Source organism: Primulina eburnea, chromosome 14 (assembly GCF_022965805.1).
Source record: "Primulina eburnea isolate SZY01 chromosome 14, ASM2296580v1, whole genome shotgun sequence".
NCBI lineage: Eukaryota > Viridiplantae > Streptophyta > Magnoliopsida > Lamiales > Gesneriaceae > Primulina > Primulina eburnea.
Genome location: NC_133114.1, coordinates 2,697,216 through 2,710,814, shown reverse-complemented (window position 1 = coordinate 2,710,814; position 13,599 = coordinate 2,697,216). Strand labels below are relative to the sequence as shown.

Sequence of the window (13,599 nt, the reverse complement as noted above, 5' to 3'; positions counted from 1 at the left end):
GCAAGGAACAGCACACCTACTTGTTGTCCAAGATTGGTGTTTTCAATCTACACCAATCTTGAGGGGGAGTGTTAGTGTTAGTTAGAGTTAGTACACATAAAAGTGCTACTTAGAATAAACACGTTTCTTCTTCTACCTTGTATATAAATGCCTACAACTGTAATTTGACAGAACATGTATGCGGAATAAATTCAGTTACAATATCGTTTCATCGTAATTCTACACTTACACGACCAAAACAGAGTATCAGCAAGCATGCATTGTTTCACCATTGGGATTTACTTCTTCTTCTTCTTCTTGCTCTTCTCCACCCCCGCAAGTACTATTTCGGTTTCGTTATCCTTCAACTTTGCCAGCTTCGGGTCTAACGAGAACAATTGCTTCATCGACACCCAAGGAGATGCTTACATCTCACCCCAAGGGATTCAGCTCACCCCGAATGAGTTCAATGTTTCACGGGTATCAAGAGTGGGTCGCGCCACTTATGTCGAGCCGCTGCATCTGTGGGACAAGAATTCCGGGAATTTGAGTGATTTTTCGACTCATTTTTCGTTTGTGATAGATTCAAGCGGGAGAAGCGATTTTGCGGATGGAATCACCTTTTTCTTTGCTCCTGTCAATTCATCCGTGAGGAGTGGCTCTGGTGGTGCAAGCATAGGCCTTAATACAGACGGTGTTTATTCAAATTCATCTGAGGAGACGTTTTTTGCAGTTGAATTCGATACTTACCAGAATTCTTTCGATCCAGTTGCCCCACATGTTGGGATTAATCTAAATTCCATGGTATCTGTTGCAACCGCTGATTGGCAGAATGATGTTACTCGGGGGAGGCAAAATGAAGCTTGGATTAGCTACACCGGCAGTTCAAAGATTCTCACTGTTAATTTTACAAATGCTTTTAATAACACAATCATACCGGGTAGCCTCAGCCGCGTGGTTGATCTCAGAGATTACATGCCTGAAAAAGTTGTGTTTGGCTTTTCTGGTGCAACAGGAGATTTTTTCGAGAGAAATACTGTTAAGTCTTGGGATTTTTATTCAAATTTAATTATCCATGTTACTTCTAATGTGCCAGCTCCGAGCCCAATGCCAGCTCCGAGCCCAACACCGGATCCCCCGGTCAACTTAATTATTGTAGATGAAAACTGGAAAAGGAAGCGGGGAGTCTGGAGATTAGCTTTCGGATTAGGAGCTGCGGGATTGCTGATTGTACTTCTTGTTTTGGGATTTGCAGGTTGTTTCTTGAAGAAGAAAAAATATATCAAGGAACCAATTGTAACATATACATATGCTATCGACACGTCGATGGAGAACGAATTTGAAAGGTGCGCTGGGGCTAAGAGGTTTTCGTACGAAGAACTGGCCCGTGGAACTGATGATTTTGCAGAGGGATTAAAGGTTGGAGAAGGAGGATTTGGTGGAGTTTACAGAGGTTACTTTAAAGAAACCGATTCATATGTTGCTGTAAAAAGGATATCGAAGGGATCACAACAAGGGCCAAAAGAGTATGCATCAGAAGTGAAGATCATTAGTCAATTAAGACACAGAAACCTCGTCCAACTCATCGGTTGGTGCCACGAAAAAGGTGAACTCCTCCTTGTTTACGAGTTCTTGCCAAATGGGAGCTTAGATTCACATCTCTTTAAACATAATTCGGTGTTGACATGGGAAGTTAGATACAAAATTGCGCAGGGATTAGCCTCAGCTTTGTTGTATCTACACGAGGAATGGGATCACTGTGTAGTCCATCGAGATATCAAGTCAAGCAACATCATGTTGGATTCGAACTTCAATGCCAAACTCGGTGATTTTGGCCTAGCTCGACTCGTCGATCACGAGAAAGGGTCACAAATCACGATGGTGGTGGGGACGACAGGGTACATGGCACCCGAATATGCGATCTCCGGCAGGGCCAGCAAAGAATCCGACGTATATAGTTTCGGGGTCGTTTTGTTAGAGATCACTTGTGGTAGAAAAGCCATTGATGTTGGATTCCAAGAAAATAATATAGTGGTACTGGTGGAATGGGTGCGGAAACTTTACGGTGCCGGAAAAATACTCGACGCGGTGGATCAAGATCTAGGAATCGAGCAAAAGAGTGAAGAAATGGAGAGATTGCTGGTTGTGGGGATATGGTGTGTTCATCCAGATAATCGGCATCGGCCCACAATACGACAGGCGATGAATGTGATGAATTTTGAGGCTCAATTGCCCGTTCTTCCAGCAATGATGCCGGTGCCGATATATTACAGTCCTTCCATGAATATGGTTACGAATTCCGGTGTAAATTACAATTAATAAAATAAATCTATAATTCATGTGATTAAATATATTGTGACGTTCGAAAATCTGTCTACGCAAATCACATGCACAAAAACTATTTGAATTGGTTATTTATTTTATCTAATTAATTTTAAATGCTTAAATTATATATTTTATATGATTAAATGTTTAAATTGCATGATTTAATGAAATTAAGGATTTTGCTCGGGGAAAGGAGATCGGGGACGAATAGGATGAAAATATTTTTCGATAAATGTTTTTAAGGCTCGATATTACAATTAAATAGTATGAAAATACTGAAGTCCACTTTATTTTGTGAGTCTAGCCTCATTTTATCCGAGAAGCCGGTTTTAGTCAAACAAAAGACTATTATGGACCCGAAAGTTATTATTTTTGAAAATGATTTTGGTAAATCTTTATTTTATAATTAATCGGGCCTTAATGAGCCTAATTTACCTAGGATTAATGGATCTAATTACTCTTAAACCCAAAATCCTAAAAAACCCTAACTTTTAAACCCTGAATTCGAAAATTATAAAATAAAAAACCTAGGGTTCTCAACTCCTAGGGCAGCCGAAAAATGCACACAACACACACACACACACACACACACACCAAATTTTCGAAAAATTTGAGAGAAAAAATCCAAGGTTGTTCGTCGCCCGTTCATTCTTTTTCGCAACCCGCGCAAACGATCGAATATTCGAGCGTTTTTAACGCAAAGACACGTTTCTAAAATTTCTTTTTGCACCATTCAAATCATAATATATGTGTTTATTGTTTTTAAGCATGAAAATTTTATTGTTCAAATTATTTAACGTTTAGATGATTATTTTCAAAATTTTGACGTTTTATGCGTGTGTGAGATGCGATATGAATTGTGTTATGAGTCCTAGGGAGAACGCTGCCATAGGGAGACGTTAAAGGACTAGGAAAAGGTCGTCTAAGCAAAGGACGTAGGCTGGAATAGTGCGTGGCTAAAGGGGTATAAGCTTGGGTTTTTGCATGGGCCGTTTGACGTTGGTCTTGGCTAAGAAGTGCGGCTGGATAAGGGCTCGACCAGGCGTGGTCATGACCGTGCGCTGGCTGCCTCCAGAGGCTAGAAGGAATCCTAGGGTGGCTGGATGGGTGGCGCAATGGTAGGAGGCAACCGCGAACCTTGAAAAAAAAGCTAGAGTGCGTGCGGCTCGGTTGCATGTGGAGGGGCTGCATGGCGTTGCTAGGGCTGGCCAGGACTGTCTGGTAAGGTCCTACGATGGTGGTTAAGGGTCTGGTGTAGGGTTGGCTAGGCCTAGACGAGGGTGGCTCGATGGATGAGTGAGTTGCGACCTTGGGGAATAGAGGAGAGGAGCGCATGGCTTAGGGCGAGGGGTTGGTGCGCCGGCCTGGCCCAGTTCAGGTAGGGTCTTGGAGGGTCTGATCAAGGCCTGGTCCAAGGTGGCTCGGGTTTTTTGGGAAACCGTGGCTTAGGAATGGTTTAGGGTTCGAATATGGCTAGGGAGAAGTAAGGGACTCGAACCGTGGTCTACGGGGGTCGAATCATAGTTCACGGGGGTAGTTTAGAGATGAAAAGTTTATGTTTAAAATTTGGGAAGAAAATATTAAGTTTTGAATTAATTTGGGTTTGAAACGCTTCACTGTTTAGCTATTAAGTCATTAAATCGAAATGCTCGGGTTTACGTCTAAGAAAAATATTAGAAGTCAAATTTAAGATTATATGATGGTTCGGGATAGGCTCGACTCAAGAAGAGTAAGAAGTAGTCAAAATAAAAAAGTTTGGGGTCCTGGGGTAAAATGACCATTTTACATCCAGGGTAGTTCGAGAGGTCTGGCAGTGTCTCGAAGAATCATAATACATGCTAAATGATATTTTAAAATATTTATGATGAAAATATGATATTTTTATGATATATGCAAAGGCTGCACGATTTTCCCAAAATGCAATTGTTACGATTTTTTAAGAACACGATATTTTATAAATAAAAAGAAAGAAAAAAATATTTTGAAGGATATGAATTGACTGTGACATAGAGGATAAAAGTGGGGATATCATGAGGAAAAAGACCCTAAATGGAGTCCGTTTACGGGAGAAGGCCCCAAAGTGAGCCCAACGATCGTATTTTCATATTTGGCCATGGCCCAATCCGCCCCCAGGTACTCAGTGTATATAGACTGATCAGTCGACCAGAGGATGAATGATAAAGAATAAAGGATAGTCAATTTCAAAGATCAAAATTCACCCAAAATGATAGACGATGATGAAAAGCTTTATGATTTAATGATTTATTTACATTTACAAGTTTTATTCCAGCTTATTTTAAATAAAAGTATGATTTTTCAATGCATGTTCCTGTATATGTATTATTTGCTACGTATGGTTAGGACGGTCTGAGTTATTAGACTCACTAGGCTTGAATGGTTGCAAGTGAGGATGATTTTGAGGGAGGCGCTGACGCTTGAGTGGATCGGATCGGACAGTACACTCCCGATGGACTTTTATTTTTTCGCACTAATAGACTTAAGTTTAAAGTTTTAAATTAAAGTTTTGAAGATTATGCTAGTAAAGAGTTTATGCTATGGTTTTGAAGTTTTAATGTTGAGTTTTCTTTAAAATTGACGTGCGACTTTGTGGTTAACGATTTATGGATTTGTATGAATTTGAGGTTTTTAAATATTAGTTTTTATGTTGGATGATTTTGAAATCAGAGAAAAATGTTTATAAAATTAAAAAAAAATAGTATTTTAAAGTTAAAAGTAAGGGACGTTTCATCCATATATCATAACATGCCAGGAATTCATGTCGAATTATCAGAAAATATAAATAACAGTAAACACGTATCAGAATCCATCGATTGATCTAGCGTCAGAATTATGGATCTTTCAAAACAACAGAAAATTGACTACCTTATTATTGCCTTAGATGAGAGAATGAGAGAGATCTAGAATATATGAGTCATATATATTCTGTATTATTCACTGTGTCTCGGAGACCATAATCTTATATAATCATAGCAGTCATCAACCCATCATAGAAGACTTAATTGGACTGAGTTTCTACACATAAGGTGGACCATACCAATTTATTTAATACTTTGAAAACTCATAATTAATTAGATCACTCTATTGAGTCCTTTATTAGATAGCTTGTTCATGTACAATCAATTAAATTATGTGAGCCCACAAAATAATTTCAACAATCTCCCACTTGGGCCACATAAGTTATACATATATTGTATATGCAAAACTGGATTGAGCTCTTGCTATCTAAACCAAAATATTCCTTAACAATCAGACTTATCAATTATACCAATATTAAACCGAAGCAGTCATCGCTACATTTAAAATTACTAGACCCATCAATGATCACAATATTAGCATAATCAATAACGTAGATCAAGTATGAATGTGTATGTTGGAAATACATAAATGTGATTCAAGAATAAAATTTGAGTTTTCAACTGGTCCTCCTAATGACTCAAAGAGTCTAATAACATACTTTCAACCAAATGCTAAACTGCAATGAAGTCATCACTTTATTTCAGAGTAATTCAAATAAACCTTATTCTGTACAGAAACTTAAATCATGTTAAATGATTCAATGCTCAAAGCGAACACAAACTCCTATTGTACATACATATAATCTATATGGACAACATCAATGTGTGTCACATTCCCATAAACATCTTGGGTGGCAACCCATGACAAACGTATCAGGAATTACAGAGTTTGCAATAATATACTCAATTGATACACAACCACTCTGAATTATTTCCTTCCAACTAGAAACTCCATTTCAATATATTTTGGCTTTGACAAGATCCAGTTGTTCTTTGAATATAATATAGCGGCTTTATTATCACAATTGATCATCAATGGTTTCTTATACCAATTATCATTGCCACTGATAAAACTCCACAACTTTATTCGGAATCCAAATATTTAAATATTTCAAATGTTAGAGTAGGTGCCCGTCGAGCCAAGTGTTGGCCGAGTGTTCACAATGAAACTCTATGTATGAACGATATTTATTTTAATAATATTTGAAATTATTATTTGGCACTTCTTTATCTGTATACCCATGCTAGTTGCATAGATAAAGTCCTTGAATATACAAATAGTAGAAAGAATATGAGATGCTCATATGATGAGTATCATGAAACTCATATTTGGAATACTGTATATTCTAAACAGTTCCGAGCATGCCGATAGGTGCTCCGAGCATGCAGATAGGTGCTCCTGGTAGAGTGCACTGAACAACCCTTCATAAAGGACTTTTCAAGTGGTTCTCACTTATCGAGTGGAAACGTCCTAGTTTATGGTTGTACACCATTAGTCCTTATGACCCGGGACAACATTGAGACTCTATGTGCTAGAATTACACTTTGACTTGTTTACCGACTCTCATGGGGTCATCAGGTGGCAAGGTTGGGTGTTCTGTCGAAACATATAGGAGTCGATGCATTGTAGTCGGGGATTCACCGCTTACCTTCGGGTATGGATATCCTATGTGTTCTCATGTATATGTAGATTGAAATCTCTGATCAGAGTATGGTGGTAATTATGAAAGGGGTTTCATATATTACACCATCGATGCAACTACAACATGACATATAGTATCGATTCATTGACAACTCTCGATAAACCAATGGTTGTCGAATCGGTCGGGATATATGAGTTGAAGAGACCGTACTGTACGCTAACCATAATTGAATGGTTCTTGCAGGCACTATCATTTGATACCTAGGGAATCATGTAAGCGATGCTACTAGGCGTTTAACATGATTCGTTGGGTACTATCAGACTTGAGTTTTGACGTTCTTGTTATCAAGGAGTTGATAATTAAGAATGGAGCAATTGGGGTATGCTCATATAAGGACATGTTTAGTCCGAATCACATGGAGATGTGAACCCACGGCTAGTTGTATCAATGAACCATTGAGGGCCACACAAGTACTGGCTTTCTAGAACCCGTTGAGAAGTTAAAATAGTTCAATGTGTTGAACGGCTTATAAATGAGTTTATAAGTGTAAATAAAATAGAAGTATGATTTCTATAAGGAGAATGTAACTTTTTATTTGAGTAAGTGTTCCTAAATTAAAAGTTGGTCAAACGAGTAATGTATTTGAAAATTGTGATTTTCATATACATTATGATGGACTAAATTAAATTAATTCAAGTGTTGAATTAATTAAACACTAATGGGCCTAGTAGAGTCCAAATAGAAATAATTAATTCAAGTGTTGAATTAAATTGCATTGGGCCTTGTAGAGTCTAATTAGAAATAATTATTAAACTAGTGTGTTGGAACATTTCATGTTCGTAATCTTGATTTTGATGTTAACAAAACTTGTTATTGTGTTTCTAACATATTTACTCAAGTGTGAAGTTGCAAACACAAGAAGCAAGCTGAAACTGAATTCTGCACAAACTAAATTTCTGGCAAGCTTCTGTATTTTGATGATATCTCTCAGCCGGATGATCCAAACGATAATCCGCCAACTGGACTGATCAGAAAACTCAATTTGGAACAAGTTGTATTTCACGTCAGTTGGACAAAATCGAATGTTATCAAGGGCTAACTGATCGCTGAAGTGACGAACTGACTGCACGAAAACAGCAATCAGTTGGGTTTGAGCAGCTGCGGTATTTTGGTCATATCTCTCAGCTCGGTTATCGAAACGAAGCGATTAAGAATGCGTTGGAAAGATAAGACAAAGATCTACAAATCATTCTTATAAGTCAAAGCCTGAATCGAAGCTTACGATGCTGATAAATGACGATGAAGCTACTGGTTCTGCACAAACTGAAATCAGCTAGACTGATTTCAGCACACCAGCTGAAACTGAACCAGCTGCTGACCAGTTGACCAACCAACTGAACTAGTTGAACTGAACCAGACCAGCTGAACTGAACCAGACCAGCTGAAATGAACCAGTTGAACTGAACCAGACCAGTTGAACCAGTCCAACTGAACCAGTTGAACTGAACCAGACCAACTGAACCAGTTGAACCGATTGACCAGTTGAGTTGACCAGAGTTGACCAGTTGGGAAATTTTCCAGCAAGACGAATTTGACCGTTGCACTTCCTGAAACAGTACAGAAACATTCCCAACGGTCATATTCTTGTGTCTAACGTATATATCATTGTTGGGGCTTATAAATACAACATATTGAAGATCAAACAAGAGCTTTTGAAGTGGATTCAAAGCATGGGCACTTAGCATGAATATATCAGCTAGTTGAGAGCACAAGCCCTTGTGTGAGGAAACATTTGAGATGTACACTGTAACTGATAAATTCCTCACATACAATCACTCACACATATACAGAGAGTTTGAGCTGAAAAGTTTAGTTGAGTGAGTCTTTACACAAAGACGTAAAACATTGTGTTTGAAGTCTTTGCATATGAGACATTAAACAATATGCTGATTGTGAGGTGCTGCCTACAATCTTGAGTGCTAGGAGTTCAGTTTTAGGCAGTGGGTAAGTCCTAGCTGAATGGGTTTGTACAATGAGTTGTATAAATCAAAGTCTTCTAGTGGATCCTTCCCAAGGGGAAGAAGGGGTGACGTAGGAGTGTTTGAAATCTCCGAACATCCATAAACAAATTCGTGTCTATTTCTTTATTGCATTTACTTATCATTTCATAGTTTTAAAGATGCATTGTTGAAGCATTTTATGTGTTCTTCAAATACCAAAATATTGTACACCAAGTGTTTGATAAAATGCTTCAACTGAATATTTTAACTCATTCAACGTGCATGTATTTTAAATGGTTTACAAAATATTTATTCGGTTTCTACGAAGGATTATTTCGAGTATTTTCTGCTTGGTTTGAACACCAAACTCGATTTAATTCATCGGTGTTCAATATTTCAAGAACCGAGCTATTTTAGCTCAACGATTACCCCCCTAATCGATCCTATCATAGTGGACTTGAGTAAAATCAAGTAAACTTTAAATGGGCTCAAATGTGTTTGAGACATTTAAATCAAAGTCCATGGGCCTTGTAATTGTTACAAGCCCAAGTCAACATTGCATGCATGGGAGGTGAAAGGTTGGGAGACAACTTTTGCAACATCCAAGGCATGGCATGCCTTTGGAATTCACAACACTTTTTACACTTCCAAGGCTAGTCTCCCTTCCCCCCCAAGATACATGAAATGGCCGAAATATTGAGAGGGGATTCTCCAAGTTTTTCTCTCATTTTTCTTCTTCAATAGTTGAGGAAAGAAAACTCTTCTCAAAGAAAAATGCTCTAATTTTTCTAGTGCAAAATTAGAGTGGTTCTATCTTGTTGGTGGTGGGCTTAATATTTGAGCAAGGTGGGCTTAAAGGGAAGCTTGTAGAAGGTCATCCTTTCAAGAGCCAAGTTGTTTACATCTTGGTTGGAGCCATCATCAACCTCAAGAGGTTGATAGGTATAATTTCTTAACACCCTATGTATGTCATAGTTTGTGTTTTTGTATATGCTACACCTAGTACATGTGGTGGCCGAAAATTCATGCTACATAAATATGATTTTCGAAAATTTTATTGCTTCCATTGCACTTTCGGTCACCTAAAATCGATCCCTTTCAAGTGGTATCAGAGCTAAGGGTACTAGTTTTTGTGTAGCATTTACATGATATTATATTGAGGTCAATTTCTAACCGCATGGGACAAATTTTTGCATCAAATCGTGGCCGGTTTTGGGGACGACTTTGGGCAGCAAGTTGCTGCCCATTTCGGGCACCTCGGGCGGCCCATTTCGGGCAGCAAGGGCAGCCCAAGGGGCTGCCCGAAACCCCCCTATGATTTAATAAAAAAAAATTTTTTTTGCTCAGTTGGCCGGAATCCGGCGACGGAGATCCGGCGACGGCGGTGACGACTAGGATTTTCAAAATGTGTTTTGAAATATCAAAGTGTCATGGGTCTTGAGTTGTTGGGCCATTGGATGGCTAACATATTTGTGAATTTTAAATGGGCCAAAATGTTTTTGGTGAAAAATGAGTTTTTGGGCCCTTAAGTTTAAAATTACGAAAGTTGCAAATATTTTCTCATGAAATAAATAATTGAAGTTGGACTTTAATTATTTATAGTAAATGGTGATTTACAAGAAATTCGGTTATAAATAAATTAATTTGAAAGTAGACAAAGGTGTTTGTATACTTTGTTAATTTAGTTTATAATCGTGGCGGTTAGTGATTGGATCAAGATATATAATATTGGATCAATTAATTATTGTGATAATTAATTGATGGTGTATGATATGTGATACTATGCATGAAGGATGATCAAAAGCCCAAGCCCAATTTGCTAGGTGTATGCTAGGATATTTTGTGTTGAATGATTGTAATACTTATCAATTTATAAAGTGTGCTTGGTTTATGGCCCGTTCTCACCCCCATGAGATGTATCCCTATTTGCCATGGATATTTATTTGTAAATATTAGTATAGTGGAAGATCAAGATTGGAAGATGGTGGCCTTGATGATTATGAAGATCGAAGACATGTAAATATTGGAAGCTAATGTAATAGTTGCATTTGCATCCCTTGCATTTCCCTAGGATTGGACCTAGGCCCGTGCTTAGCTCACACTGGCCATTAGTTTTGGGGCGATTGATCATCCTTGTTTTGTTTACTGTTTATAATATATGCATGATATGTTATAAATAATGAGTATGTGCGTTATTATTATGATAATAACAAAGTTGCATGAATCTGGCAAACATACGATCAAACATGGCGAGCTTTTAAATAAAATTAATGATGAGACCTTTCAAAATTAAAAACCCTCATTTTGAATAGGATTCAAAATTAATATCAAGCCCGAAAAGGGGAATTATAAATTTGTTTATAATTTCCATGTCTTCTCTCGACAATGGGTGCATGATGAACGCTACCCGTACTCGGGGCTCGGCTCATATTATTGGGGGGGCCCTGGGTGCCGGAAAGCTGTGACATCCATTGACATGGTGATGTGAACTACGTGGAACTCCCATGATTTCGGCTCATATTATTGGGGGAACTCATGGCGACCGTCCATTAAGGTTCAACATCGATGGGTAAGGCTTGACACATGAAGATGAACGACGTCATATTATTGGGTCCTAATCAAACGTGAGACAAAAGTTTACGTAGAGGGTTGCATGGAGATGCAATTGGAAACTACCTTTTAGGAATTGTGATTGGCTGATATTATTCGGGATCATAATTCGCTAATTGGACCTTACGTACCTACTGAGGAAAGGAGTTTCCCGTTTTCACTAGAGGGTAGTGAAAGATGTCAAAATAGTGGGAGTAAACATTTATAAAGTAAAAGTCCATACTTTATATCTTACTAAATATTTTAAAATAATCATCAGCATTTATATGTTCTTACTTATCAGTACAAATTGACAATGTCTTCGATACGCAAACCATTATCTGCAATACTCTAAAAACACATATTAACTGGACCTAATTACCTCACTTGGCTAAGAAACCTGAAAATCGTCTTGAATTCGGAAAGGATAGCATATACACTTACTGAGTCGCCCCCTGTTGAGGCTCCGACTGACTGCACTCCTGAGGAATTGCAGACTTACAAGGAATGGTGTGACCATGACTTGAAAGCCAAGTGTTATATGCACGCTTCTATGAATGATGGAAGACGGTTCTTTATGTGGGTTCTTCATCTGGTGCGAAGATTGATCCACGTGGGAAGGGAAAGAAGCGTTCTTTCCAACGTCCCAAGAAGAACGTGCCCTTGAAGAGGCAAGCTCCGAGTCCCGTTGTGGCAGCTACACCAGTTAAAGCTGACAAGACTGTTGACATATGTCATTACTGCAAGAAGCCTGGACATTGGAGGCGTAACTGCAAAGAATATCTTACCCAGAAAGGTTCTGGAAATGGTATGTTCTACATTTAAGTAAACATTTCAATTAACTCTACTTCTTGGGTATTAGATACCGGTTGTGGCTCACATCTCTGTAATGAGTTATAGGTGATGGGAAGAAGTAGAAGACTTAGTGAAGTTGTGACCTTCTTGAGGATGGGCAATGGAGCAAGAGTTGCTGCCAAGGCCGTAGGAGATGTTTACTTATTGTTGAACAATGATTTTAAGTTGATTTTAAGAGATTTTTTGTTTGTACCTGATTTGGTGAAAAACATTGTTTCCATTTCTATGCTAGATAAAGATGGATATTCTTGTTTATTTAGCAAAGGTGTTTGCAACATTTACAAGAATGAATGTTTAACTGGTACTGGAGAACTTGAAAACGATCTCTATAACTTAAAATTGAAAGATATTCCACTAAACAATGTCCAAGCTATAACAACAACAAACAAGCGAAAACAAGATACTCTAAATTCGGCACAATTATGGCATGCTCGATTAGGACATATTTCCCTAAGAAGCATGAACAAGCTAGTGGAAGTGGACATGTTTGATATGTCTGATATTAATGCTCTCACAACTTGTGAATCATGTCTAAAAAGAAAGATGACCAAAATTTCCTTTAAGGGCCATGTGGAGCGAGCCAAAGGGTTATTGGATTTGCTCCATACCGATGTGTGCGGTTCGCTTAGCATCACCACTAAGCATGGACATGCCTACTTCATCACCTTTACCGATGACTTTTCAAGGTATGGGTATGTGTATTTGATGAAATACAAGTCTGAAGCCTTTGAAAAGTTCAAAGAATTCAGAAGTGAAGTAGAGAAGCAGTTGGGACGAAGCATCAAGACACTTCGATCGGATCGAGGTGGTGAGTACTTGAGTGCCGAGTTCCAAGAGTATCTTAGGAAGAATGAGATTCTCTCGCAGTGGACTTTGCCTGCTACACCACAGTTGAATGGTGTTTCGGAGCGTCGCAACCGGACTTTGATGGACATGGTTCGGTCTATGATGGGGTTCACGGAGTTGCCGCCATCCTTTTGGGGATATGCGCTTGAGACAGCGGTACTGTTGTTGAACAATGTCCATTCAAAAGCAGTTGACAAGACTCCATATGAGATATGGATGGGTAAGCCACCCAAATATTCTTATCTTAGAATATGGGGATGCCCTGCTTATGTAAAGCATGTAGTGGGAGATAAATTGGATAATCGATCCATTTTATGTTACTTTGTGGGATATCCAAAGAATTCAGTTGGATATTACTTCTCTCATCCCCAAGAAACAAAGGTGTTTGTTTCTAGGAATGCAACCTTTTTGGAAAAGAAATTTCTATTGAATAGAAAAGGGGAGATGATAGAACTCGAAGAGGTTCGAGAGACACCCACCATTATAAAACCCATACCCGAAGAGCCAAGAGAGGAGATACAAGCTCCTAGAAGATCCGAGAGAGTC

The 13,599-nt window shown here is 38.5% G+C and overlaps 1 protein-coding gene across 1 annotated transcript; it reads left to right on the top strand.

Annotated features, from left to right (window-relative positions):
* Positions 1-230: 230 nt before the first annotated feature.
* LOC140812470 (L-type lectin-domain containing receptor kinase IX.1-like) lies at positions 231-2,298 on the top strand. Its single transcript, XM_073170737.1, has one exon. The coding sequence runs from the start codon at positions 256-258 to the stop codon at positions 2,296-2,298; it is 2,043 nt and encodes a 680-aa protein (XP_073026838.1). The 5' UTR covers positions 231-255.
* The last annotated feature ends 11,301 nt before the right edge of the window (positions 2,299-13,599 follow it).